At 33.1% G+C, this 27,806-nt stretch overlaps 3 protein-coding genes across 7 annotated transcripts; 1 reads left to right on the top strand and 2 right to left on the bottom strand.

The window, feature by feature from the left end:
- Nucleotides 1-2,346: 2,346 nt before the first annotated feature.
- On the bottom strand, nucleotides 2,347-14,294 carry Sec15 (exocyst complex component Sec15). Its single transcript, XM_066402063.1, has 14 exons — nucleotides 14,167-14,294; nucleotides 10,494-10,628; nucleotides 8,626-8,791; nucleotides 8,384-8,568; nucleotides 7,919-8,193; nucleotides 6,714-6,892; nucleotides 5,959-6,126; nucleotides 5,119-5,325; nucleotides 4,468-4,646; nucleotides 4,212-4,403; nucleotides 3,917-4,154; nucleotides 3,376-3,517; nucleotides 3,130-3,316; nucleotides 2,347-2,514 (listed from the first exon to the last, which is right to left on the bottom strand). Exons 2-14 carry the CDS (start codon nucleotides 10,589-10,591, stop codon nucleotides 2,400-2,402), a joined length of 2,331 nt encoding a protein of 776 aa, XP_066258160.1. The 5' UTR covers nucleotides 10,592-10,628; nucleotides 14,167-14,294; the 3' UTR covers nucleotides 2,347-2,399.
- Nucleotides 14,295-15,586: 1,292 nt separating this feature from the next.
- Nucleotides 15,587-25,905, top strand: Ankle2 (ankyrin repeat and LEM domain-containing protein 2). 5 transcript variants are annotated; one of them, XR_010752732.1, is made up of 11 exons: nucleotides 15,587-16,346; nucleotides 16,402-16,713; nucleotides 17,576-17,731; nucleotides 17,781-18,317; nucleotides 19,346-19,524; nucleotides 20,659-20,846; nucleotides 20,907-21,084; nucleotides 21,143-21,403; nucleotides 22,663-22,800; nucleotides 22,858-23,306; nucleotides 23,476-25,905. XR_010752732.1 is itself a non-coding variant. In XM_066401945.1 (11 exons), the coding sequence occupies exons 2-11, from the start codon at nucleotides 15,888-15,890 to the stop codon at nucleotides 22,991-22,993; spliced, it is 2,544 nt and encodes an 847-aa protein (XP_066258042.1). In that variant the 5' UTR covers nucleotides 15,587-15,761; nucleotides 15,860-15,887; the 3' UTR covers nucleotides 22,994-23,471. The 5 variants fall into 5 exon arrangements, 4 of the variants coding, with proteins under 4 accessions (XP_066258042.1, XP_066258044.1, XP_066258043.1 ...); XM_066401945.1 differs by lacking the exon at nucleotides 23,476-25,905 and having other exon boundaries at nucleotides 15,587-15,761; nucleotides 15,860-16,346; nucleotides 22,858-23,471; XM_066401947.1 differs by lacking the exon at nucleotides 23,476-25,905 and having other exon boundaries at nucleotides 17,781-18,173; nucleotides 22,858-23,471.
- A 41-nt stretch (nucleotides 25,906-25,946) lies between these two features.
- Nucleotides 25,947-27,357, bottom strand: LOC136416666 (cilia- and flagella-associated protein 57 C-like). Its single transcript, XM_066401949.1, has 2 exons — nucleotides 26,147-27,357; nucleotides 25,947-26,090 (listed from the first exon to the last, which is right to left on the bottom strand). The coding sequence occupies exons 1-2, from the start codon at nucleotides 27,282-27,284 to the stop codon at nucleotides 25,954-25,956; spliced, it is 1,275 nt and encodes a 424-aa protein (XP_066258046.1). The 5' UTR covers nucleotides 27,285-27,357; the 3' UTR covers nucleotides 25,947-25,953.
- Nucleotides 27,358-27,806: the final 449 nt, after the last annotated feature.

Below are 27,806 nucleotides of genomic sequence, written 5' to 3'. Positions count from 1 at the left end.
ATCCCCTGTCCAGTACAAAAATATCCCTTGCCTTTAGTAAATCGGATAATCCCGTATTCTCAACTTCAAGAATTGTTCTTAAAATTCGCGCATCATTTTCGTTTGCGTCGAACGGTCCAAGCATGTCGACAACAAAACCACTAGTGGTACATATCGTGAATGATTTACACAAAGGTACTTTCTTTTGGCCAGAAAACGATCTCCTTTGATATTCATTGTTTGTGCTTATCTGATGTCGAGCATAAGTGCCATCACATATCAGAATTGAATCCTAATTATCAGCTTCAAGTACTGTTCGAGCAATTGGACTCGTTTCATATATAATTTTTTCCCTATTCGTATTTTGACATCCAAAGTGTTTAGCTAGAATATCTTGGACAAAAGCACATCTCACCGATTTAAGATACTCCGAGACCATCCCTTTATTGGGTAAATGGAGAATGGAAGCAATTAGTTCATGTGAATTATCGGTTTTAAGTTTGAATAAAAAGGTAACGATAGCCTGTGTGGTGGTTGTTACGAGAATTTCTAAGAGACGTTAACATTTATTTTAACTGCAATAAATTCTCCCAAGTCAAGCTTGTGAAAAGTCTTAATTGTGTTTCGGGTATAGAAAAATCCGAGACTTGATCAAACAGACTTTTATCACAACCAATCGCTAAGTTTTCCATCATGCAAGAGAGCTCTTTCGATGTGATTTCAGAAATATTTGAACATACCTTGACCTTCATTAAATCTTCCTCAAAAAATTAGTCGAAGATGATGTGACTTCTACAGCATCTATCGCCGACCGGAATAAACAGTTTTCTCTTCGCGTAACTCTGGCAACGAGCCTTCTCGGGAATCAACATTAAATTGGAAGTTGTATTACCACCACAAATGATGCAATATTTGTGAGTTGCAACGGTGCGATCGATTTGCAGACTAACTAATTCTTCGGCCTGTTCATTAGATGTTAAATTATATTTAACTTCAGGATCACGTGTATCGTCTGTCTTGGAATCATCGCTATCCTCGCTGATATTAATCCGAATCGACTCTTCCACCACGGGATTTTAAGTGATGTCATTTGGAAGTCCAGCATTTTACTGAATTAGGACCAGCATTATTTGCTTTTTATAAAAGCAAATGCGACAATATCCGCACACGGTGCGATTTTGTTGAACTGCAACACAGAATACTTTTGAGTATAAACGGGCGTCTTCAGGCGTGTTGATGCATTTTGACTTCCCAGGCACTTTCTTCCAGCCACGTGAACAAATCACACACTTAACATTCAGCGACGCTGATGTGGAAGGTAATGAATCATTAGATTCCATAATTTAAAATAAATAATAATACATTTTAAAAAACTGCGAAAAATTAATCGAAAATTGCCAAGTAAATATACACACCAGGTACATACCACTAGGCACAATAGTTTATTGCTATGTGTACCAGTATACTAAGGCGATAAGTGGGAAAAAATAATTTATTGCGATAAATACTGTTTTTTTGCATCGTGATCTGCGTATACTTTGAATCGTTATATCCTAAATACTGAATTTGGTACAAATCTGATTCAACGTGGGTAGATACTTCGAGAGGCCCTCTACACAGTGTGCAAAAATGGTTAGTGTACCAAAGTGCGAACTCCTCTAAAATCAGCTAAGTTTTTTTTTTCTTTAGGTTTCGGCCCTTTGGCATCAACCGATAAATCTGCAAGTATATGAAAATAAGAAGGTGGTTACTGAAGGACACACCATTTTGCCCCACACTGTATGATAAATAGTTCCTGAGATATGGCGTTTTAAAGTTTTCACGTTCAACCCCGTCCTACCCTTGAATGGTGAGACTTAGGAAGTTAAAATTTTATGTGGTAAGTCCTTTGAGTGATAGGGACAACTGGTAAAAATTTCAGATCGATCACCCGTGGGGGCCGAATTGACCCTTTAACCTTACACGGCCTTTCAGGGCAACTTGACGTTCTTTAATGCATTTATTACTACTTTTAAATCTTCGAAGCCAAAATCGTGCGACTTCATCACTTACAACGTCTTCACCAAATGTATTACGGATGCGACGTTCTTCTGCCGCTTTCAACCCATTTTTGAACGCATAAAGAAGATTTGCACAAATAATAACAGTTAAGTATACCATTTTAAATTTACCAAAAAACAAGTAAAAAGTTCTCAAATTAGGAAATTAAATACACCATTAGAAAGAGTAAATAATAAGCTATAAGATGATATAGAGAGATTTAAATTAAGATTACAAGAGGACTTGCAGATTTTTCCACATAACCTATAAACAGAAACCGTCAATTACTTTTTTCGGTACCTAATATTGAACCACTTAAATAAATCACTCTTTTGTTTTAATAAGCAATAAATGACATAGATATTTTACACAAAAATAACTCATTTTGCTGATAGTTGCCTTAACTGCTTCAATACTGTCTCCAATAGCTTCTTTTTGTCCCGTTCGTTTTTGTTTAAAACAGTGAATATGTTCTTTTTGTCTCCTTCTTTTAACCTGAAACGACATTTCAATAACAATTAATATTTTTGCAATCTGTCTTTCATTTAATGTTCATTACGTTATCGTAATGAAACGTAAAAAACGAACAAAATACCACTCAGGATAAAACTGTTTGACATTTAAATGGGTTGGATATGTTTTAATGGCGTTTTACATTTAATTTCACTTTTCAGAAGAAGCGCTTACTATACAATTATATTGATATGTCACAGGACAATAATTGCTTGATTTCAAAATAAATTGTCCATATAATCTTTGATTTGGAAATACTTTGTTAGCGAGATAGACTTTACCAAAGTTGGAAAATGGATCTTAATTTTTTCTTTGCATTATGGAAACTTATGACATATTTAGTTCAAATTTACGGTGATTACTAATCTCATGTTTGTACAAGATCTATGACGTCTCGGTGCTGCAAATCTAGAGGATGAAAATTATTACTCTGACATCCTATATCTGAATGAAGTATTTTCCGACCTATATACCCAAATCTTAAAGTCAAACAAGCAATTGTCGTGTCAAATATTAACATGTCATTCATTAACACATTGTATATAGGAAGATAACATTGATTGCTATAGTAAGCCACATATTAACGATGAAACTTACTTTTCAAGCAAAATAATTGCAATCTCCGGTCGAACGTGTTTATACCGACTTGTATCTTGAGCGTAGTCGTGAAAGTAAGTAGGCCAATCCCATGATATAAACAAATCCAGTAACTCTCTTAGTTTGACAAAATATGTCAAAAGTTCGTCCTGCTGAAGCCCTTTTACTGGTTCCGACGCTGCAAATACTAAAAGCAAAAATTAAAAATGTTAAGTAACCTCCTTCTCGCTGTTTGTCCAAACTTACATTCACATTGCAATAAATCCAGATTTAACTGATTCAAGGCGCCCATTGATATCTGTTTAACCTCGTCGTTCATTAGCATTTTGAACATTGAATTAGCTATATGTTCGCATGCAGCGCGGCAAGCTACCTGGGCCACTTCAGGCTAAAAATTACAAATGATGTAGATAATTATTGTGAAGATAAGTATTTTCTAACATGCATCTTTTTATATGTGCTAAAGTTTCTCAAAAACCAAAACGACTTAAACTTTTCCATATACTATCAAGATATATGCAAAAACAGAAAGAGTAATCTGAATTAATAGAATGTAAACGACCAACGTTTGCTTTCACTGTTCTTTATATAGTACGCATCTAAACTCCATTCCTTCCATTCTAGCTTCAAAACGAATTGAGTCCCTAAGTTCAGTATTATTTTCAGTGCTGTCATGAACAACTTTGATGAAACTATAAAATATTACTTTTTCGATTTTCTGCTCTTTTGGAGCGACAGCATTATAATAAAATAACGAAACACCTCGTATTTAAAAAAGCATTCTTACCGGCAAATCTGTAAAACTGTGAAAAGTTGTTTGCAAGAAGGCGATAATATCGGATATAAAACTAGAGGCGTGCCCTTTCGGTTCTACGAGATTCCACTCGTAGCTTTCCAGCTCAAGAAATTCATTCAGTTTTTGCTTTAACTTCTCACAAATTTGCCTCACTGCATCCTCTCTGGCCACCCTAAACATGGCGTGTTGACCTTGCAATGCTCCTGATGTTATATTCCTGCTTTCCTCTCTTAAAGTATCCCCAGTTATGGATTAAAACTATGATTAATTAAAATATAATATGTACCCAGTTATGTTTGATATAAACTGATCCAAATAGACATTGGCGTCTTCTAAATACCCCGTATCGATGATAATCTGAGTGATCTTTTGCAAATTTATATGTGGACTCCGGAAGGAGGAAGAAAGACACCCGCTGAAGGTTCTTGTTAAGAGAAGGTTCATCGATTTGCGAATCATTTCATCAACTTCGACTTGACTAGAGACAACAATTTTACTTTACAGATTCCTATTTCCAAATGAGAGAATCATTCACGTGTTACCTCAAATTCAGGTCTTCAGAGAATTTTAAACACGCATAAATAAACTCTTTCACTTGTTGGTAAACTTTAGGTACCATACTGGAAAATGGAAAACTGTAAGGGAAGGAAATGTCATCCGGTAAATCCATATCCCATGGGAATGACTGAAGAATTTGTTCATATTCTTCTTCATCGTGAACCTAAAACCAAGAGAACCTGCTTTAAATGTAACATCCAAGGTATTCCTGAAAACAGAGATAAAATAAATAATTAAAATTCATGTTTAAATTAAATATGAGTGATCACGTGCACCCTGCGAACCAATTCGAATAAAATGTGTCTTTGATTTTAGACGAGTGAAATTTATAAGAAAGTTTTCATAAAATTGTTCTGCTTATCAGACGGAAAGAAATGTACCAAGATCACAAAACCACTTGAGGTTCTTTTTACTATAGGTTTTTGTCAGTCAAGTTTTCGATAGATAAATTCATGAGCCTATACAATGAAAGTATTTTGTATAACTCGTGTCAAATTGCGGAACCCCACTTTGCCCACTTATTGCAGAAAACTATGCATTTTCTATCTGGTTAAATAAATTGCTATTTTTGAAAGAAAAATCAAAGGTCTTGATCACATTTCAACAATATTACTCGAAACTATCATAAAACTTACGGTTATGGGCTGAAAATCCTCCTTGGACAATATCTCCCTAAAGACTTGGACCCAACGCTGCATCAACACTTCAGTGTAATGATCTCTCAACTCTCTCACAAGTTCCCAGAGAGGTTTCACCGAATATCCGTAATTTCTGAGCGTCGTAGAGAACAACATGATAAGATCTTTTATTTTTAAAACCAAGGTCGCATCAGTACAATAAGCCTGGAATACCATAAGACAAATAAATAGCTGGTAACACATGATTTTTATCAGAATTCCTGCTTAGATGGCTGTGACTGAGAATTAGTTAAATTCCTTGCGGATTGTATAGGGTGCTCAAGCTTCACCATTAGGATCTTCATTATGCTGAGAGGCGCAAGGTCGATTAAGTTAAGGCAAAGCTGAGCATTTTAAAGCTTAATAAGGATATGTTTTCAAATGGGCCGTTATGACAATATTTTCCTAAATATCCGTAAAAAACTGAAATTTTATTTTTTCTTTCTATGTTTGGTGAAAATGGCAAATTATATGTATAAGGATTATCCGAAACTTTTTAAAAATGTTGTGAATCGTCTTTTATAGTTTCTTATGTTTGGAATCGAAAAAAAAAAACTTATAATGCTATTGAAAAGCACTCCAAAAAATATTCAATTATATCTTATGTAATAAGCCCTTTCCAATTTTGAGCATTAGCATTTCAATTGATACTTTTTTCCTAATTCAACGAACCTGGAATCTCGCACCTTTGTCAGATCCTCCTGGTAGATATTTTAGAGTCATTTTTATTTGGTTACCCCATACATAAAATAATCTAGTCTACTGGTACTTAATTTATCTTTAATAAGTTTTACTCACAGAATGTGTTTGTAACGCCGTGGTGACTTTGGATAAGGCAACGGACCACATCTCTTCAAGAAATGCTTTTGTGATTAGCCCTCGCCCAGTGTTCAAAACATGATCCTCCAGTATAAAAAATCCCAATACGGCGTAAATATAATTTCGATATGCATCTTCGGATTCGTGCTTTAAATAAATAAATTGAATTATTTAGTAAACCTCTTACAACCATTATAGTTAACTATTTAGTTCAAATTTGGAATCGTGGGACAATAGACATACATAGTACTTCTAGAGTACACGGAAGACTTCATCATTGTAATGGTGGATTCCCATGAGCGCAAAGATGACCTGTGTAACACAATTCTATAGATGAAAAACGGGTATTACAGTGATAAAGTTCTGCTGTTATTCTTGTGCTTAGGCCCAGATTATCATATACAGAAGGGACAAAAATAACAAGGTTGAAAACTTCAGTGCAAACCACCATGGCATAACGGAGGCTTGGCAACACTAATAATGGCTCTCTGGGTATCGATATATAGTATTAATTCATGACATGTTTATACATCACATAGCAATTCTTTGCATGATTTTAACATAAGTTCCACATATAAATATGGGACCGGACAAACTTCATTTGCAATATACTTATAAGGTGTTAAAAATTGATTAAATTTATCCATTATGCCGTTTTGCCGCTTCTGTATATATTATTTTATGGTAGAAGTAATGGAAACGAGTAAAACTCCCTTGACTGGAATATACTGTACCATGTTCGTTGGTGGTTGTAATACCAATCTGGCTTGCTTTGTTCTTTCGGAGCGATAATAGACCTCAAAATTTGAAACTTTCCCTAAGACATCTGCGATATGCAGTCCGCGATATATTGGAGAAAAATCTATCAATTCTTGGGCGCTCAAATCCTCCTCTGAAGAGTTACTTCGAGAATCTGACAAAGACAATATACAATAAAATAAACAGTTTTGAATAATACTACGTGTTTGCAGACCACATAAAATATCCTAGGACATCTCAAATTGAAAGTAAAAGATTTTAACAGGTTTTCTTGTTCGTTACTGAGATATGTGGGTTAAGTATTTATATTAAAAAAAAGTTATTTTGTTGAAGTTACATCTTATAGGTTTGACGGTTTTTCTATTTGGGCTTTTTTAATCTATAGTTTCGCTAAATAGGTTGATCTGACTTTGCTCATTCTTTCATTACTTAAGAGCCCGCTTTTTTTCTTTTTAGGGAATGAAATGTCGTTTTAGAGTGTTTTACCACAATCACATAAGAAATAACGGGTTTCTAGTAGCCTGAAAACCCTTCAAATAATCGAATTTCAAGCAATCTAAAAATCCTCGACTATTATCGAGCTTCCGCCCCATATACCTCCCAGTGCCATCTGATGCTTCATACAACTGAACATCGAAATAATCTTAGACTTCAATTCTGAGAAAAATATTTCCAATATCGACTGGAAATTGCTACCAGAATAAACTTCTCTTTGACATCATTGTAACACCTCATAAATCTAAGCACTTGAAACTGTAAACTTTTATGCCTGAACCGTACACCTGAATTTATATAGAACGATGGGATAGTAAAAGCAAAAGGAAATTTCACACTATAATTTTTACAAACTCTAGAAGATGCAAGGAATAATCTTAAAAAAGTGTTTTTACACCTTCTATTCCGCGTCTGCATACATCCATTCTTATAATCTCTTTGCTGCACTTTTAGACTTTTCCTGTTAAAACCTTTTCTTATTAGTTTTGGGTCATATTTTATCTACATACTAAATAAATCTCGACAACCTTGGAAATTCGATTTTCACATTTTTAGCACAGTTGCTCGACATGCGCAAAAAGTTGATATATCGAAGAAATACGAAGATCTGACTATTACCGAGATCTACTTAAATTATAGGCTATTAAAAAATATTTTTGACACTAAAACACCCGTAAACTTTTACCTGATTGCAAGTAATTTCGCTTCTTTTTCCTTCCAATTACAGTTGGATCGCTAGCCAACTGTTCGCTAGTGTGCCTCATGGCAACTTCCCCAATTTTTGGAGAGAATTTCCTGATATTTTCCAGAAAATCTTTCAAATCGGTCATGGAGGCTGCCTCTATTTTATCCCGATATTTAGGTATTTTTTGGTACAACTGGTTCGAAAATCTGTAGTTGGCAACATGTGGTAAATGCACATGTTCTAGCTCCTCTAGAGTCTTTAAGGCCGGGTAATACCTGTCTCAAACAAAGGGCTGTAATTAGTTAATTAATTCATAACTGTACAAAACTGCATTAGTTATAGTGATGGTAACGTATATCTGTGTCTTTATGTATATTGAACGTTTCATGAACAACGTGACTCTGTTACGCTCTGCATTGTGTGAATCTGCAACACCAAACTGATTGTAACTTTAGCCTCAAGTACCTTTTATCCGCAATCTGTTTTTGCAGTTTAGAATATGACAGAAAGACAGGCAAACATAACTTCAACTGCGCAATCACTACAGCAATGTTACTTTGGACTTTTCTGGACTGCAGCAGTTCTGAACCAGACCTTGCCAGTGCCTGAAACGAGGTCTGCAACTGTTTATCTAAATTTATCACTTGATTCTAAAAAAAATATCTATATAACGCTATAAATTACGAGGACACTATTTCACTAATTACATTCAAATTTTTGGACTGCGACTTTACTTCTAGCAATTCTGTGACCGATTCAATGAAGCCTTGGTAATAGACGTTGCATAGCCTTTCAATGTCTTTGTCATGGTGTTTGATCCTTTCTTCCAGTTTTCTTTTAAAGTCCAGATGTTCATTGTTATCAAATATTGTTCTTAAAACAAATTAAATATTGTTAGAATGTTGTAAATATTTCAAATACTTTCAGGCTAAATTATACTACGTGACAAAGAAAGGTAAACACCCATTAAAAACCATTTTATTTTGATAATTTTTTGCATGTTGACTTATCTTAAAAAAAGAAAGAAATGATCAAAATTTCAAGTTTATCTATTAATTTTTTTTTTAGTTTCCATGAGTCGTTCCTTAAAAAAATAAAATTTTGTTTAAACATTTTTGTTCGCATTTGCATCGCAACTTTTGTGAAGTGTGTTGCAATCGGTCATAATTTTTACTCATTATGCCTAGAGTGCGTAGAATTGAACAGATCCGTCAGCTTACTGACTTTGAGAGGGGGCGGATTGTTGGGTTGCGCGAAGCAGGTCTGTCGGTTAGAGAAGTGTCTAGAAGAACTAACAGATCCTTAGGAACCATAGTGCGGTGTTACCAGGCGTGGACTCAGGAAGGCCGTGGGCACAGAGCCAGAGGCACTGGGCGACTCAAAGGAACCACAGAGCGCGAAGATCGTCGATTGCGACTTTTGGCTCTTAGAGACCGATTTAGCAGCAGTCGAGCTATTGCAAATCAGTGGTTTGAAGAACATGGGAATAGGGTTGGTATGCGTACAGTATATCGCCGAATACGAAGTTTTGGCCTTTTGTCCTATCGTCCGCATTGGGTGCCGCTTCTCACTCGCGAACATCGATCTAACCGCTTACAATGGTGTAGAGAGAGGATTCAGTGGGACCAAGAATGGACTCAGGTGATCTTTAGTGATAAATCCCGCTTCTGTCTGGGGATGTACGACGGTCGGGCAAGGGTGAGAAGGCGACGGGGTGAAAGGCGAGATCCACAATTTAACAGAGAGCGTCATGTCCACCGTACTGTAAGCGTTATGGTATGGGGTGCTATCGCATATGGTAGCAGGTCACCCCTAGTTTTCATTAGAGGCAACATGACTGCCCAACGCTATATCCAAGAAGTATTGGAGCCATATGTGATTCCATATTTTCGAACTATCCCGAACGCTATTTTCCAGCAAGACAATGCTAGACCTCATGTAGCTAGGCAAACAACGTTCATGGATCAACATCAAATCAACCGTTTACCCTGGCCACCTCGATCGCCGGATCTGTCTCCTATTGAACATGTCTGGGACATGATTGGCCGCAGACTGTTGAACTAGACCTCCGCAGACTTTAGCAGCCCTTACTCATGAAGTTCAGATTGCCTGGAATGAGATACTTCAAGAAGACATTGACAATCTTATTAGATCCGAGCCCAGGCGTATCAATGAGTGTATAAGGAACCGTGGATGCTCAACACACTATTGAAAAAAAAAATGAAGTTATTCCTCTGATCTTGCTGAAAATGTAATCATTGAATAAGTATGTGGTACTGAACACGTACAAAAAAAATTATGAAAATAAAATTATCTTTAATGGGTGTTTACCTTTCTTTGTCACGCAGTATATTATAAATTTCGTGAGCAACTGAAGTAATGCAAGATTTCCCAGGAAGTTAATTCAATATTGAATAATGCACGAACAATTTGCAGCGAAGAAGAAATATTCTGGAATCTGATTTGCTACATTAATAGAGATCTAGAATAATCCTGAATAATTACAATGGAAAAAAGGCACACATGAAAAAATAAAGCTTAACTCACAATGGTATAAGTAAACCTCCATACTTACCTAAATGTTGGGCCCCAATAGTCATCTACACCTTCAATTTCCTGGAGATATAACTCATACGGGCTGTTTTCTTTTGATTCCTTAAGGGAGAGTTCCATTTGGTGATTAGGTAATTAGAAATTTGATATCAAGCAACTGCAAAAATAAATAAATATTTAGTACTTAAATGAATTCCTTGCACACTAGAATATTCATATAAATTAATTTGGTTGTAAGCGCCCATATAAGGAAGTAGGATATGATTTTTAGTTCTTTAGAACTATGATCCTGAGCTTTCTTGCTTGTCTTGATCTGATATGCCCCTGACACTCCTAAAAATGGGTGTGTAACTATTTGTGGGGATTCCCAGAAAACCCTATCCCAAATGGTAATGCTTAGAAAAAACATTTTACATAAACGTATATCTAGAACTACTTATATCTTGAGGTACAGAGTGTTGAAAACTTTTTGAGAAATATAATCATCAGACATAAGTTTTGAGCAATTGTAAAGAATAGAAATTTTGAAATTAATTTAGGTTAATAATGGCAGCTTTTTTCATTTTTGGATACCTAAAGAAAATTTTTACCTGCTCCTAGCGGCAGAGATGGGGATGAGTGAATTTACATTTCCTTCATAGAAAATTGGATGCCAAAGGTTCTCTTAGCATTTTTTTATCATTTTGAAATTCTTTTAACAATGTACGAACAATAATGGATTCTTGAATTTTTTACATGTCTTATAAATATTCAATAATGGGAAAAACGACTTTGCTGTATGTGCTTTGTCGTCATTATTTGTCACTTTACTTAAGAGTGTATAATACAGATTAAAGTTGTTTCTCTGATGTAACATTTAATTCCACCTAGATTAGAGTGGTTGCCACAGTCTCCAGACTTGAATCCTTCAGATTTTTTCTTTGGAATTGCATTATGGGCAGCAAGAGTTTTTGACTAGCCACTTAAGATATTGCAGAGCAGTAAATGGTGGTCATTTTGAGCAATTATTACTTTGGCAAAAACAGAATTTTTTGGTACACTCAATTTTTAATGCAACCAAAAGGAATAATTTCTAAGTGGTTCAAATCCTGTGATCTTGACGCTTACTCTACGGTACGCCTCTTCTAATCAAAACTACGAGATGCATTTCGTTCAAAGTCGTTTTGTTGCATGCCAGGCTTTGTAGTTTCGCCACCAAGAGCTAGTTGAACTGCTCTTTAAGGTCAGCCAGACTCTTAATAACTATAAAGTGACCTCGAGTTATTCTAGTGTGCATTTTCTTTCTTGCTGTCAGAAACAATCAATTTATTGATTACAGGTCTATCATTTTGGCTCTCCCATGTCGTCTTCATTAGTTCATTCCTCACTTTAAGCACACCACAATATGTTTAAATTTGTTCCTCCTATTAGCGATGTCCCGCCGCTAAGGTTTTGTATTTTTAAATTTCGTAACAAGGATGGGTTTAGGGGCTAGCTATTTATTTATCCTGGGTGGTGTAACCAACTTTTAATTCCACAGGAATAACAGTTTTTTTCATTTGCCATTTAACTTATACAGTGAAACCTCTCTTGGGCAGACACCTATAGGACCATAAAGAAGTGTCCTTTCCTAAGAAGTGTCCATTTAAGGGAGTTGTAGTAAAATGTTAAAATTATTTATATTGAAAGATAAATAGTTAACAACAAAACAACAATAATAATGAAACATAACTTATAACATATAATAAAACAGAACACAAAAACAAGTTTATTTTGGTTTCAATTATTCCAAAAGGGTGGTTTGTCAAGTTTTTTGTTTAGTAAAGCATCCTATAGGTGTAAAGTTAATTTAGATATTAATTCTAGTGCAAATAAATCCTCCCATTCTTAAACAAAATCGACACTTCACAAATGCCGTTATCAGCCTTTGGCCTAAACAATATTTTGGCCACTGCTGAGGATGTATTTGCTTCTCTCATTCTTGGAATGATCTAACATTTATAAAATAAAAAGTTCAATAAAACAAATAAGCAAATCTACAACGGACGCAATGAGAAAATACCGTCATAACTGGGGAAACTTCGGTATTTCTGCACATACGTGATCAAGTTGTTTTCACCGTTGTCCGTTCAAGTGAGTGTTCGGTCAAAAACGTTAAGAACATATGAAAAATAATAGAGATTAATCCGGAGCTACAAGTGTCCATTCAAGAGAGTTATCCGTCTATTAGAGGTGTCTGTAACAAGAGGTTTCACTGTATGTATACAGGGTGATTCACAACTTATCTATAAAATTTTAGGGATAGGTTTTTTAATGAAAAACTAAGTCAATTTTGTAAGAAAAATTTTTGGAAATTCCTTAAAAATTTTTTGGAAAAAATTGTGAAAGTTTAACCATTGTATAACTGGACGACTATAATGTTCCCGTTTTTCTGCAGAATCCCTTTTAAGTTCATCAACCTTACGTATAATTTACAGTTGAGCCTCCCACATGTCAATGGTTGGGAACTGAAGACATGGGTGATCCGACTTAAGGGTATTTTTGTTTCACCCGAAATAAAAGAAGCAAACTTACATGTGTAAGCAATTTTGATATCATAAATTGAAAATTATAAGGATTTTCCAAAAAATGTTCTTACAAAATCGACTTAGTTTTTCACGACACACCTATCCCTAAAATTTTATAAATAAGTTGCGAATCACCCTGTATATGAATTGTAGTTAATTCAATAGAGAGAAAATAACTATAGCAGTATGGCTATAAAGTTGATAATCACACTACTAGCAATGTGATTATGTAGCCATTAGTATTCTGAATTAGAGAAACATATTTTACAAATAATATATAATTATGGAATACCAAAATTAAAGAGCAATAACTTAAATATTAAACTCCCTTAATAGCTATTGGGGAATATGGGTATAAATTTGTTAATGAAGTAGATGATTTCATAATAGTGCACTGAATTTCAGAACAGCAAACTCAGGAACAACTTATCAAGCAATTTATTGTACTGTTAAATATTGTCACCTCAATCACGTTTACAAGAGAGAAAAACTCGGTAAAAAAAGTCAACATAGCAATTCAACCAAGAAAATGTAAAAGAATCTAAGACAGTGATTACAAGTTGCAGAGTTCTTAAGTACTAAAATAAAGCTTAACACCTATGGATCTACTACAGTTAAAAGAGTATTATCAATTAAATTACTGTCCACCTTGTTAAAGCTTAAGGCTTAGATACATAGATAGCATGCTTGATTTATTAGTGGGGTATTGCAATTATGTTTTAATGAAACTTAATCAAACCCAAATTCTAATGCCAATGAAGAAAGGCAGCAGAATTTCCATTACACAAGACATACCTTATATGAAAATAATGGGCACCAGAATTTAGCTTTGTCGAGTGTATTAAAAAAGATGGTAAGGCACATAGGCGTCACATAAGGATACATTACATATGATCCACTGATCCACATAAAGGGGAGTACCTTTTATGTGGACTTCGTAAGTATTTTATTGAAAGATTATGTTAGATGACAGGATGCCCAGTAGTTAAGAGTAAATATAAAATTTTCCATTAAATGTCAAAGTCTTTTAATAAATGTAATCAAGAAGATGGTAGTCTTGACTGACGGATTCAATCAAAGATTAGAGGAATCCTTTCATAACCGAAAATCTAAGATAGGCTATAGCAGTAATATTATAACTTGACTAACCTTTTATACGTAAAACTTACACAAATATCACTTTATACACCAGAAACAGGACATGCACATTGCCCAGAAATATTAGAAAATGAAAACGTTAATAACCATAATATTGATATTAACAATAACAATAATAATAATTTCACAATCACAAAAATAAAAATAAATAATCACAAATCAGTATCCTTCTCACAGCTGATCACAAAATTGACATCAAGGTTATTCTTAAAACATTTTCTATTGTGCAATTTCCCTTGAATTATTTCTTAAAATTTGTGTCATAATGTACTCTACACTATTTTTTCTTTCAAAACGTATAGTAAAAAAGTTTTTAAGCCCGTATTAAAATAAAACTCTAATTCTATTCTAATTCTAAAATAATCACCATAAAGCAGATTAGACAATTCAACTTCTTGGTGTGCGATATGTGCAAAAGTTTGGGCAGAAAGTGCTCAATTATGTACGTGAGAGTAACCCTCATATCATAAATAATTGTGATCAGGTTTCCTCCATACAATGTTAAAAGCCAATCTCTAAGACAGTAAGACAACAGCGCATTTTCTCTAACCGTAAGTTATATTTAGTTTTTTTTTGTGGCTCGGCGAATTTAGTCGACATCTGTTTCTCTTTCAGGCCCTCCTTGATCTTTTTTTATAAGTTTTACTGCATTATTAGCCTTGGTTTATTATCTATTTTTTCAACTAGTTATTTCTGTAAAATTTTTTCGCCATAAATTCAAGAATAATGATACACAATATATATAAAAATACTGTAAACATTGCCTAATTAAAATATATAGACAGATCAGTAATAGATTCGTTAAACCAAAATAATAATAATAATAATAATGAATGCCGATATGAAAAATATAATAGGTCCGCCTGCAAGCTGGAAATCTTGACAAAGGAATTATGCACAAATTAAACGAAACTTGAAAACGGTACATTTTAAACATAATACACTTTACATAAATTGACCTTAAAATTTAATAAGAAATCCGAAAATGACAAAAAAATTAAAGGGTTCCATTAAAAATAACGAAGTTGGTAGCTACTTCCGGTATAACCGGAAGTGCCGCCATTTTAAAGATATTTTAGTTGCATTCAAAATAGTCAATTCTAGATTGATACCAAATTTACAGTTACAGGAAGCATTGATGTCCGGCCTTTTGTAAACAATCTTTAACGTTCAAAGAATGGTGTAACGTTCTAATGTTTTAGAAAAAAAAAGTAAAATAACAGAAGAGCAATAAATAACAAAATTCACAGTAAAACCAGAGACAAAATATCCTTTCACACTGTATGGGTAATAATATAAATACAGCGTTGCCGCATTAGTCTGATTACGTGTCTTAATAATTAAAGCCTTTCAGTTTACACTTCAGAATTTTTTGTCGAGAATGTCAAAGTCAAAAGTATATGAAAAAAAAAGTTGTTTACAACACATTCCGAAATACAAAATGCTAACGTGGATAAATATTCATAGGAACATGTATGTATGTGTAGATGTCCAGTAATTTAGATCTTTTGTCCTAGAAATAGTGTTAATCAAAAGCACTGACAAAAATTTTATGTTCCTTTTCGTCAAATACATCTAAATTTTGGGTAAGTTCTCATAAGAGGGGCCTTAGTACGTTCAGGGAGGACTCATAGATTTAGCAATTACTCATTAAATTCAGGGCATGCAAATATTAGCATTGTAGATCAATTTACGAATTCATTATCACTCCTATGGATCCAGATGTGGGGACTAACACAGGTGATCCCAACAACTCAGATGGAGTGTTAGAGAACAAGGTCAAACTTTCCACAATATACTATGGAGTATACATTCCCAGTGAAACAAACAATAGAGAATATAATGTCTTTGATGACAAAGAATCCGTTCTGAAATTGGCAAAAAAACACAAGAAGTCCCGTTTCAAATCTTTCCAATTTTACCATGAAGCTGTAGATTTTTCCATCAATGGATGCGAGATGCCTATAGTTGATGGTAGTGATATAGAGAAAAAGGATATAGTTCCTGTATCTGTTGGTGAGAAAGCGAGCCCTTTTAGAACACCCAGACCACAGGACTTAACAGACTTTAGAAACAAGATTGAAACTGGAAATTTGAACTATGTGAAAGAAATCATTGACTTAAATCCACGTTATTTAGTAAGCAGTGGGGATACTCCATCAATTCTACAGGTAAATATTTGATAATAATAAATTTTGAATAGATCCTGAGGTGGTTATTGTGTAGGAAGGAGCTAGACTAAATGCTATACATGTAGCAGCAAAAATAAAAAATGCAGATATATGTGAATATATTCTCCAAACCGTTAGTAATCCAGAATTTATAAAGAAACTTTATGGAGACGACAGTCAAAGAAATGCAGAACAAAGGTGCAAGATGTTGCTTGATCTCTATTTAAACACTCCAAATAAGGGCTTCAATGACACTCCCCTGCATATTGCAGCTAAATGGGGTGCAGACCAAGTTGTAGAGGTTTTGTTAGCATTTCCTGAATGTGACAAAACCAAAAGGAATAAGCATAATAAATTGGCAGAACATGTAAGTGTGAAGTTATATTTCCTAATATCGTAAACTTCAAAAGGGGCAGCTACTCATTTCCATCTCATTTATATCCTTTTATAATTTTTTTCCCTCTTATTGACTCTTGCCTGTGTGATTGGTTCCTTTATCTTTAGTACTATATGATTCTATTTGGGATCATATATAATGCTATATTTATATACTCTCTCTCAAGATCACTTAACCATAAACTTCTTTCTCTTATATAATCTTACATTATTTACTTATTAGGTAAATAACTATTAAAGAAGACTAAAAGAATAGAAGTTATTGGTATTTATATTCTAATCATAGATTTGAATGATTCCGGTATATTCTCTTTTAAAATAACTTAACATTTTAAAATAAAATTCATCAAATAAACACGAGTATAATTTGCCAACTAATAAGACATTTTTTCTCTACTAAATATTTTAATATCGCTTAGTGTAATCACTTTGTTTTTAAGCTATATAGTCATTCAACACACCCAATAACAATGACACTAAAAGCAAGTGGAAATAAAATTTAATTTACATTTAAAATATACTAAAAATATCTTGACAATGTTATGTATATCTTTCTACAATGAATAGTTTTATTAATGATATTTAAACAAAACAAAATTCGGAATATATATTTTTTCCGTCCGGAAAAACTTGAAATTTTGCCAATCTTAAAAAGTATCCCAATCCATCATCAAAATACACATTCGTTACAATTTAACCGATCTCTTAAGTCATGGAAATTGTTCATTGATGTTTTTTGCATGTCCTTTAAGATACAAAAGAGAGATAATTAGAAAACATTTCATAGCTTACTGGAACTAAATAGTAAATGGTAAACAGTTACCTCATTTTAGGTTATATGCGAAAGAAGTGATCCTAAAACGTCCGCTGCAACTAAGAAAAAAATTCAACAATTATTAAGCGATAGCTACTATGTTCCTGTGCTAAGAACTGAAGATAATACTTTACCCCCTTCAATAGGAGAACCATTTTTGCCAACTAGCCCTCCTGTAAGTGAGTTTTCCTCATTTTAGGACTTTCTGAATATTTTATTTTCAGGTTTTTAACAGAGACCCATTAAGCCCTCGATTGGAAATTCATGCTTATGCAGGTCCAATGGATAAAAAAGGCGCAGAAAATTTTCGACGGGTCTGGAAAACACCTCCCAGGTCTCTCAATTTGAATTCCCCAGATGGAAAAAAAGTATTTTCGGATAGTTTGTCTTCTCTGAGATTGAAAGATCCAGAAAAGGGTTTAGAACGAATAGGTAGTCAACTGGCAAACAGTTACAACACTTGCTGGAAAGAATACTGGGAATTTCTTGATTCTTTCATTGACATATCGTCGGAAGAAGGCTTGAATTTGCTTGAAAATCATTTGAAAAATAAAGAGAAGCATTTACAAGAGCCATTTGAGGTTTTTTCACCTTTGATGAACAACCAAGAAACCGTGGTAAGCCCCATAACCAGGCTTTGCAATGCGTTTTCAGCCTGTACGTTACAAGACTCAAGTTCGGGTATCCTTAATGGCTGCGTTCACTCCACTGACTTATGGTCAAGTGCCCGTCCACTGATTTATGTTGACAAAGCTTGTCAGGTATGCCTACGAAGGACTTCATGAAGTTTTACAGTTTATTATTGGGGTATTACAAGTATTTTAATGTAGTAAATGGTGTAGTGGATAGGACAAACCGGGTTTTAGTTAGTTAAAGTGGTAACTTTGATTTTTGCCAGAATATATCTTATATACAGAATGTTCCTAGCTAACCAGCAGTTTTCATATTTTAAAATACTAACATCAACTAACCATAACTAACCATATAACTAAAGAAATACAGTTCTTCCATAACATGGATATATGGATTGAATTAAGGACTCAAGGACCCATAATTTCTGTACAAGTAAATAAACTAAGCAACAATTGAAATGTTACAAACGAAATTTAAGGTAAACTTTAGAACTAGATTTCTTTAAGTCCACCAATTTTTGAAAGCAATACACACTCAAATAGGTGCTTCTTTGGACCGTGATGCAGGGATACTTGAACGTAATTAATTTAAATGAATTGAGAGCCATTATTTATGTCACATCATTCTTAATTCCATTTGGAAACTTTTTGTTTGTTGATCATTTTTGCTAGAATGCGCCAGTTTGAAATAGTTGCGAATCGAAATGTTTGCTACATATGTTCCTTACTTGAGTTGCTTATATGGCTTAATTATAAGTTCTTAAACTTAAATGAAAGACTTGGGAAAGAAAAAATAATAATTTGTATCTGTTAATTCTACAAATGACATTTCTGGTTTATAATTTTGCACCTTGATATGAGACATCTTAATAATATAAAATGAGCAAGTATGTAATTTGTAGTTGTAAATATGTAAAAACTTAAATTTCGAGAGGCGTGCACTATGATAACACAATAAGTGTGTCATATTTTTTAGTTGTAGTTTTTAGTTTTGGTTTACAAAAAAAGCCTAAGATAAATATATTGTTCTTTATTCTTAAAAGAGAACATTGAACTTGGCTTCTTTTTGTCTGATACATTTTTTAAGCGTCCAGTCAAGCATGTTGTGCATCCCCGACTGTTTTCATTGATGCTTTTTAAATCTAAAACGTTTTTAGGTATTTGCAAATCGCATTATAAGCAGTATTTTGACCATGCTGCATTGTAATGATCGGGAATACGAGAACACGCTCAAGATTTTGGAAACTGATGCCAAACTACTTGAGTTGCTTATTGACAGTTATATGACAGACGAAAGATTCGCTGAGGGGGTGAATTTTCAAAAAGTGCACTCCAGGTATTTTATATACATGTGTTTCAATGAAAATGAGCCGTTCTGAATTATTAGGCTACCGCTAACTTGAAAAAAATCTAATAGCCGTCAACTATTGTTTTAAGGGGGACACCTTTTGACATACGGTTCAAATGTGTCATTGTCAACACGTCCCCCCATCACTATTCACTTCTGTAAAAGATGTCTTTATCATATATATTTAAGTAAGTGTTTTCTCCTGAACTTTCAAAAGAGTTATAAACCAAAAACGTGACTAATAAGACTAAACAAAACTCTGATAAATGTTCGATAATGTTGTAATTAATTTTACAAACAGTGGGCTAAATAATGTTTAAATAAATAATTGACTAGTATCATAATTATTTTTCAGTTAACCGTAACTTAGTGCAGGGTTACTCGTTTTCATTGGAACACACTGTATTATTCTGTTATTAGATCTATTCAAATATGTGTATTGGTCAAATTTGACCACAAAAAAACTTTCATAACTCACATAAATTTTTTCATTTGGAAACCCCTTATTTTTATATTATTTTTTAATGCGGCGCAACATTTCAAGCATTTGTTATGTAACAGACTCTACTTTAATCTTCCATTTTTTTCAAGAAAATAACTAATATAAGACGCAATCTTAACTTTTACATTATTTACGTTTTAATGGTCTGTAGCTTCTAAACAGTTTGTCTAGAATAAAAAGACTCTATTGTCTTATTTTAGGTTCACAGATCTAAATAAATTTTGAACTGAATTAACTTATTTTATTAATTTATTTAGCGCGTTTAATTTCAATATTATTGTCGATTGATAGATTTGTCCAAACTAAGGTAGAAAATAAGAAGTTTCCATTTGGAAAAAACTGACCTCATGGTCATACCTTTTTTGTCCACTCTGTACAATTCGCAATATGTCAAAAATCGTCCTTAACCTCAAATATTTGTGTTAAACGATATCAACCCATTATAAACTGGTTTAGAGTAATTGCATTGTTTCGCTTTGACACAATCATCCTATATATAGGAAGGGTTGAGAGAGGGGTTAAAATTCACTGCTTAATACAGTAGCTCGGCATGTAAAATTTAGAGATATATCTTGTTAGTTGTTGAAATTATCTTAGAAAATACCCTTAAATTATTGTAGAATAGCACATCTAGTAGCATTGAAGTTAAGAGAGAACTACAAAGACTGTGATGATGACTTTCTAGTGAATAAACTGGAAACGATTCTTGAAAGCCTTGTAAAAAAATCAGACTATTTTTCTTCTGATGACGAGGGTCCTAATTACAAAGATTCTTTGAATAAACCGACCATGTATAGGAAACAGGCAAGTCTTTCCTACGAATGAATTTACTAGCTTAAATTAGGTCGTATTTTCGATATGCAGGTAGCTTGTTTACTATCGAGATTAAAGGACTACGCCATTTTAGAACAAAGTTCGATAAATGGCGATGATTTGAACTCTAATCCTTGGCAGTGGTTGGCGGTCTGTAACTGCGTGTTCCACCGACGGAAACCAAAGAGAAATCATCTTTCTAGAAATAGTAGTTTCAAAAACTATTCCATTAAGTAAGTTATAATTTGATGGTTCATTGCACACAGTTAGTGCTGATCAATCACATTTTAGCAGCCAATCAAGAAAGTTCAATCTCCAAAACGTTTCAAAGAAACTGTGTTTTGGGGAAGATCTTAAAATTGGAGATCACTTAGATGGTGCCAGTGGAGACTCAAGCTTTAATTTGAGCAGTGACAGTTCAAAATCTGATTCAGAGGATGATTTTTACACTCCTGTGGGGTCGCCGAGTGAATTTCGTAGCTTAGCAAACTCCGATTCTGAGGACCAGTATAGCGATGCTGAACTTCCGAAAGTTGAGGTGTATTTAGTAGAGTAAGTAAAAAAGAACTCACTGTAATTTAATGTCTCGTGAACTGATAAATTGGTGAATGAAAATCATTCATACACTAGAAGTTGTTTTCTTGATATCATAGGCGATTTGAGTTAACTTTTGATATCCTGATTTTGATAAGAATTTGGAAATCGATTAATAGATAGACATTTGATGACCCAAAAATGGGTATCAACCAAAATCAAGGAATTGCCTCGTTACAAATGAGGCGATTTCTTTTAATATCGTTATGAGTGTTTTGTTATAAGACTGGTGGATTGTGTAGGTAGATTCAAAGCTACCTACATTTGCTAAACTATAAAGTATTACTTACGATGGAAGAGAGATTTGGCTATATGACACTTTTGAGCTATCGGCTACAATGGTCACCATTATAAATTGTTTCAAAACCGCAACAAATGCATATAAATCTGGCGAGGTCTTGGCGTTTATACATTCAAAATCTGGCTTAAACATTAAGAAATTTTAATTTCAAATATGTTATATTTAATATAATAATTATTTAAGATTCAACTTTAGTTTAAGTAAGTTTCTAATTCTATTTTCGCAATCGGCACAATTCTGAAGTACAATAATTTTCTTCGTGTCATTTAATAAGACAGTTGCTGTTGAAGATAATGATATTTGCAAATATTTGAGAATTTTTGCTGAATTTTTTGAGTTTCTGCGGTCAGTATATAATATATACTGTATATATACAGTAAATATTACCAGATATGCTAGAATATGCGAAAGTATCGTTGATCTTTAAGAAGCCAAAGATCATGAAGAGATCTTCAATGCTATAGGTAGTTATATCTAGAAGCAACACAAACTATGACACGTTTATATACTTTGACACGATTTTGGAATTTGAAGGACAACTTTATTCTTAGTTAACTATAAGTCAAGACAAGAACTACAAAAAAACAAAAAATTAAAAAGTTTGACACCTTCTATGTTTATTAAAAATTAATCAATATAATTTTTAAAATAATGGCTTCTTGCCAAGTTGTCATATTTCGCGATGCTCTACCACCCCTTGAAGGGATATAGATTAAAACCGAAACATCCTGTATATATACAGTTATTTTTTAATTGCATCAGTAGGTAAAAAAACTAGCTAACATAAAAAATTAAAACTGTATCTGACCTGATTTTGCGTTAAGGTTGTGTCCATCTAACCGACTTTGTATCTCTAGGTTTCAGTTCACTTTGTGACAACCTGTAAAACTGGTAATAAGGCCTTCTTTTTTTTTAGTATGTATCCGACGAAAACTGACCACGCAGTATTCAACGCCTTACGTTATGCGAACTGTGATATAGACGTGGCAAAATATCCTCAGGTGTATAAATGGCACCATTTGATTAGTTTATTTAAAGAGTCCGAAAGAAAGACGTAAGCTATAAGTTGCTTTCTATTATGAGATTCATTAGAAGAGATATTGCTTTTTAGTTGGCCCAATTCTTTCTCTAAACTTCGTACTCCTGAGCCAGATACTCCTGAGAAAGGCTCAAGCTCGAAGCGACCTTGGCTGAGAATTACTGGAGCCAGTTCACCTAAAGCAAAAATGAATTTCACTCATCAGTAAGGAAGAAATTATTTCGACAGCGTCCGACTGGATTCTTACTAAATTTCCTTCTAAAAAGTGGGCGGTGGTTAATATTTAAAACTAAACAAGTATTTTTTTTAAAGACCTTTTATCACTGACCCCGATAAACCATATAAGATTTTGTTATTTGAATGTTGTTTTATGTTGTGTCAAGGGTTTTATTAATCAGATTTTACAAAATGTAAATTTATTGAATGCTGTTTATAAATTGATTTTGAATAATGCATTGACAGAGAGCAAAGCTTTAAGCACAGGAGCTCTAAGCGTTAAAGACGAGGCTTACGCCGAGCTGGTAAGCTATAAATTCATAGTTTTAATATCATTTGTGTTATTTTTAAGTAAGATTTTTTTACCAAATATTACGACATACAATGTGCTTTGAGAAATTTTCTAGTGATATGAAAACTTGAGTTTTTAAAAGATATGTTGAGTGGATTAAATTGGGGTTTTCAAATTTGCAGAAAAATCAAATGAAACATTTGGAACAGACAGAAATCGATAGACAGTGAAGTCGTACACACTCGTGAAAATATTTTACTAATAATAAATTCGATGTAGTACGCAGCCCCATAAAAATACCCGCTTTCTAAATTCTCCCTTGTTCGGGTCGAGTAAGTGGTTTGTGAGGATAAGGTGAAAAAATCTTGGTCTAATTATTAAAAACTGCGGCTAACAGTTTTCCATTTTTTCAATAATGAACTGTAGAGTATATAGATACATAACATCGACGAAAAAATATATCCGACCTATGAAGTAACTGTATCTCGTTAGCTTTAAAATCTTAATTTTCCTTGTGTAGATTTCCTATTTGCATATGTTAAGAAGATGTGCCAAAAATGTCAAAGTCAAGTTTCCAAAGATATCGACATCCATACAATAAGCGGACAGTAAATAGTAATATGTAGGGGCATAATCAGGTGTAGACTTAACGAAATCCTACATATCATTTTTTTCTATCTCAAATTAATTATGTGTTTAATTGAACAGCCGTTACAAATCTGTCAAAATTTGACATTTAAAAATTTTTTTAATTAACTTTGCGTTGAAAAGTGAAAAATCATCTATATTTTGCAATTCATGAAAGGAGCTTCAACTGATATTTAAAATGTTATTATTTCGAAATTAATATTAGAATAACTTATTCATGACAAAAAAATAGTTGAACAACGAAATAGTGTATACCGCATGAAATATCGTTAGAATTCAGAGACGAATAGTGGTGACTCCTCAATGAGGCCACTTGGTCACTAACCCTCCCAAAAATACATACAAAATTAAGAAAAAGTTTTGTGCATGTTCTACATATTTTTTAATTCATAGATAAAATAAATGTTACAAATATACTAATATTTTTTAATTCGCGTTAAAATACTTTTAATACAAGTCTCAAAAATACGTCAAGAATGGACTTATTTGAGATCGTTTAAAATGCCGATAAACGTTTTATGTTTAATTACCTATAAACATTGGTACTAAAACTAGGTTGATAGGTTTTTGTGAAATATTTAAAGAGATAAGTATCGTTTAAAATTTAAATGGGAGAGTAATTAAAAAAAGCCAGAATTGACAGTTGTAATCATTCTATCAATAAATTAGAATTCTACGTGTTAATGCTGGGTAAACGAAAATTGTTATATTTTATCAGCATATATGTATATCAAGTGGTGGTCTACTAGCTATCGTCCATTTGATTTTTTTTTAATTATGTGTAACTTCAGCAAATAATTTTCTTTTCCTATCTTTTAGTTTCCAATGACTGCTCGTGCACATTGTGACTAGGAGGTCGTTTAAACAAGAGCAAAAAACATACACTTTTTCACAGGATAGTAAACACTAGACACAAAACACAATCAACTCTAAAAATAACCGTGAAAAAAATCAGCTACTGTAAAAAACAAACTGCGTACAATAGCTGACGACGTGACTAAGCAACTGTTGTCCGAAATTCCGATTTATTGTTGCCATTGAAAAGCTCGCAGTACTGTGTACTTAACTAACCTGAGGTTATCGTTGGCGGCTGGCCGATACCGTGATTAATTCTGCCGTTAATAGGTTTAATAAACGAAGTATTCTAAAGGTAAAATAGTAACTAAAAAATATGTAAAACATGTACAGTGTACTTAATTTTTGAAGGGTCATTGATGAATCGACCCTATGGAGGAGCCACCACTATCAACTAATAATTTTCTATAGCATTGATACAGCAACCAATTATTATTTATGGATAAAGAGCAATCATTAAAAAAACCTTAAGTAGGTGTTGAAATACCTTAGACATGTTTGGGATCAATTTATCTGCTAAGTCAGATGTTTGATAATAAATAGTAACTTGCTTATTTAACATCCTACTTTTACGATTCATCTATCATTTTTACTAGTGTTCCTTATATCTACAATTTGTGGAAAAATTATAGATACCAACGATAAATCTTTAGTCGGATCTAAAGAAAGCGTATCTCCATTAGATTCCCTATCATGTTTAAAATACATTACATCTGTAATATTAGTGTATCTAAATTCTTTATTTCAATAGTATAAATATCATGATATATTCACTATACCTATCAAATTATGGACTATTGGAGAATAAAATTTAAAAAAAACCTGTCAAACATGGAAGCTTTGTTAAGACCACTTTATTGAGACAACCAACTAGTTAATTAAAATTCCTCTAAACTGTAAAATCGGAAGTAACATTAAAACAGAATTTCAGGACAAAATATGTTAGCAAAATTGGTTTTTTTTTGCCACTTCTGAGTCGGGCCAAGAAATTTTCACCTTACCTTTTTTAGTTTATGAAATATTTATAACTGGTTGTGCCTAGACAGAATGTAAATAGCTCTATTTTCATATTTAATCTTAAAATGCTAATATAGTAATTTTTTTAACAATTGCTTTTATTGACATTAGTAATACTCCATAATCAATGTTTATACTCATCATTTAATTGAAAAATTATTAATTCTTATATCTAATTCTTTGCTTTCTTCCTCGAGCAGCTTAAGTTTGTGACGAGCCTGTGTGAGCACTTCTTCAGTCCAGTCATCAGAACTACCACTTAAAGTTTTGTCTTGAACTAGAATTGCATGAAATTTATTGTAAGATTGGAGAAGCAAATAATATTGAACAAACCTGTCATCTGCTGATTAGAATTATCGACAACCTCCTCATTTAAGTTAAGGTTTGAATTCATCAAATTAATTTTATTAAGATATGTCTCAAATTCATTTAGAAGATTTCTATATTCTCTGCTTAATTTTGTCACCTCTTGAGTTTTTGCATTATTTACATGTTTCAGTTCTTCACACTCTTTCTTCAGAGAGTCACAAAATTGTTTCAAAGTGACACATTTGTGGTCACAATGGTTCAAAGTGCACTCCACAGGGATATTTTTTTCAATAACTCTTTGAACTTCAACAGGTACTTCTTTAAACACTTCTAGTTTCTCTCTCAACTTTTGATTTTCTTTTTTTAACTTATCAAATTTTTTGTCAAGGTACTTTTTTCGTCTGTAAGAACTCTCTAACTTAGATTCTCGTACTTTCAATTCCTTTTTAAATTCACTAACTAACTTTACGATTTGGTCTTCATTAGATTTCTTGTTTAAATCATAGCAAACTTTCAGATTATTAAGAATGTTGGTATATGTTTTTTGAGGTAAATTATAAGATTGCAACAGTTGTTGAATATTCCTTAAGAAGTCGTCTGTAAACTTCTCATTTTGCCAATCACTTTCTTCGACATTCATTGTATTATTTGAAATGACTTTCAATAAACATGAAAGCAAAGAGTGATCATGGTTTTCAAAATATTCATAAAATATTTTTCCAAAATTCTCACATGGCTTTGGTATACCTAGTAGTTCCAAAATGCTGGTCAAGTTTTCCTTATCAAATCTACATTGTTCCTTGGACATGCTATCAGTCTCCAAAAAGAGTTTAGTCTTGGGAAATACATTAGATAAGTTCACTTCAGAGATAAACAATGAAAGGGCAAAATTGCATCCAGACTGTAACAAATATTCTGCTACAATTAGTTGTAAGGCTTGTTGAGGGAGAGTGCAGATATGAGTAGTTTTTCTACTTAAGTGTCTTCCAATTGATGTGTTTTGCAATATGTTGATCATTTGAAATTTTAAATACGTTTTCATGTCTTGCACTAGGCCTTTTTCATTAAACCAGGCTTTTAACATTTGTTGAAACTCTTGTGGGGAGAGTTCCTTTAAAGATTTTTCGCTTGTTTGGGGCATTGCAGGAATTACTTGTTCCATTTTGTATTAACAATTTTCCAAACATCAATTTCCTACCGAACTTCAACGCAAGTGCCGTGTGTTGTTATTTTGATTTTGAATTGGAATGACATATGATGTTTATTTAGATGGTTTATGTCAATGTTGTCAGAGTTAGTTTATAATAGCATGGCAATGGAAAACAAGAATTTTCTCTAGACCAATATCTCACAAAACAGGGCTTAAAGGTCGAAGATTTTGAAGAAACGCGTTTCAGCTTGAGAGCATAATGGTACTTGATGTGAGAGTGTATTTATTTTGGAGAGAATTTATATATCTATCTTTTATGGCAGTGATATTTGCAATTGTAGTAATTATATTTGCACAAACTTGAATAATTGTTATATCTATTGTTTTTGATTTCCAAGATCTGGTCGTTATATTAAATATGTGGTGGCAATTTAACTTTGTTATACCTGGGGAAAAAAACCTAAAAGAAAATTAAAGAAGGGTAACAAATAATGAAATTCGAAAAAAATATCCCACTCTACGTCTAATAAAATG

Source organism: Euwallacea similis, chromosome 24 (assembly GCF_039881205.1).
Source record: "Euwallacea similis isolate ESF13 chromosome 24, ESF131.1, whole genome shotgun sequence".
NCBI classification, from domain to species: Eukaryota; Metazoa; Arthropoda; class Insecta; order Coleoptera; family Curculionidae; genus Euwallacea; species Euwallacea similis.
Note: the sequence above shows the minus strand (reverse complement) of the source record. Positions and strands in the feature narration are given on the sequence as shown.

Bases quoted from the DNA above. Each gene is read 5' to 3' on its own strand.
- Sec15 (XM_066402063.1), bottom strand. From the start codon at position 10,591: ATGGAACTCTCCCTTAAGGAATCAAAAGAAAACAGCCCGTATGAGTTA. The intron at 8,569-8,625 runs GTAATTAGTGAA...TATTTTTTTTAG, and splicing joins CGCAGTCCAAAAATTTGAAT to AATCAAGTGATAAATTTAGA. The intron at 4,155-4,211 runs GTACATATTATA...GGATACTTTAAG, and splicing joins TTTATATCAAACATAACTGG to AGAGGAAAGCAGGAATATAA.
- Ankle2 (XM_066401945.1), top strand. From the start codon at position 15,888: ATGGATCCAGATGTGGGGACTAACACAGGTGATCCCAACAACTCAGAT. The intron at 19,525-20,658 runs GTATTTTATATA...AAATTATTGTAG, and splicing joins TTTCAAAAAGTGCACTCCAG to AATAGCACATCTAGTAGCAT. The intron at 21,085-21,142 runs GTAAGTTATAAT...ATCACATTTTAG, and splicing joins TTCAAAAACTATTCCATTAA to CAGCCAATCAAGAAAGTTCA.
- LOC136416666 (XM_066401949.1), bottom strand. From the start codon at position 27,284: ATGGAACAAGTAATTCCTGCAATGCCCCAAACAAGCGAAAAATCTTTA. The intron at 26,091-26,146 runs GTTTGTTCAATA...ATGCAATTCTAG, and splicing joins TTCTAATCAGCAGATGACAG to TTCAAGACAAAACTTTAAGT.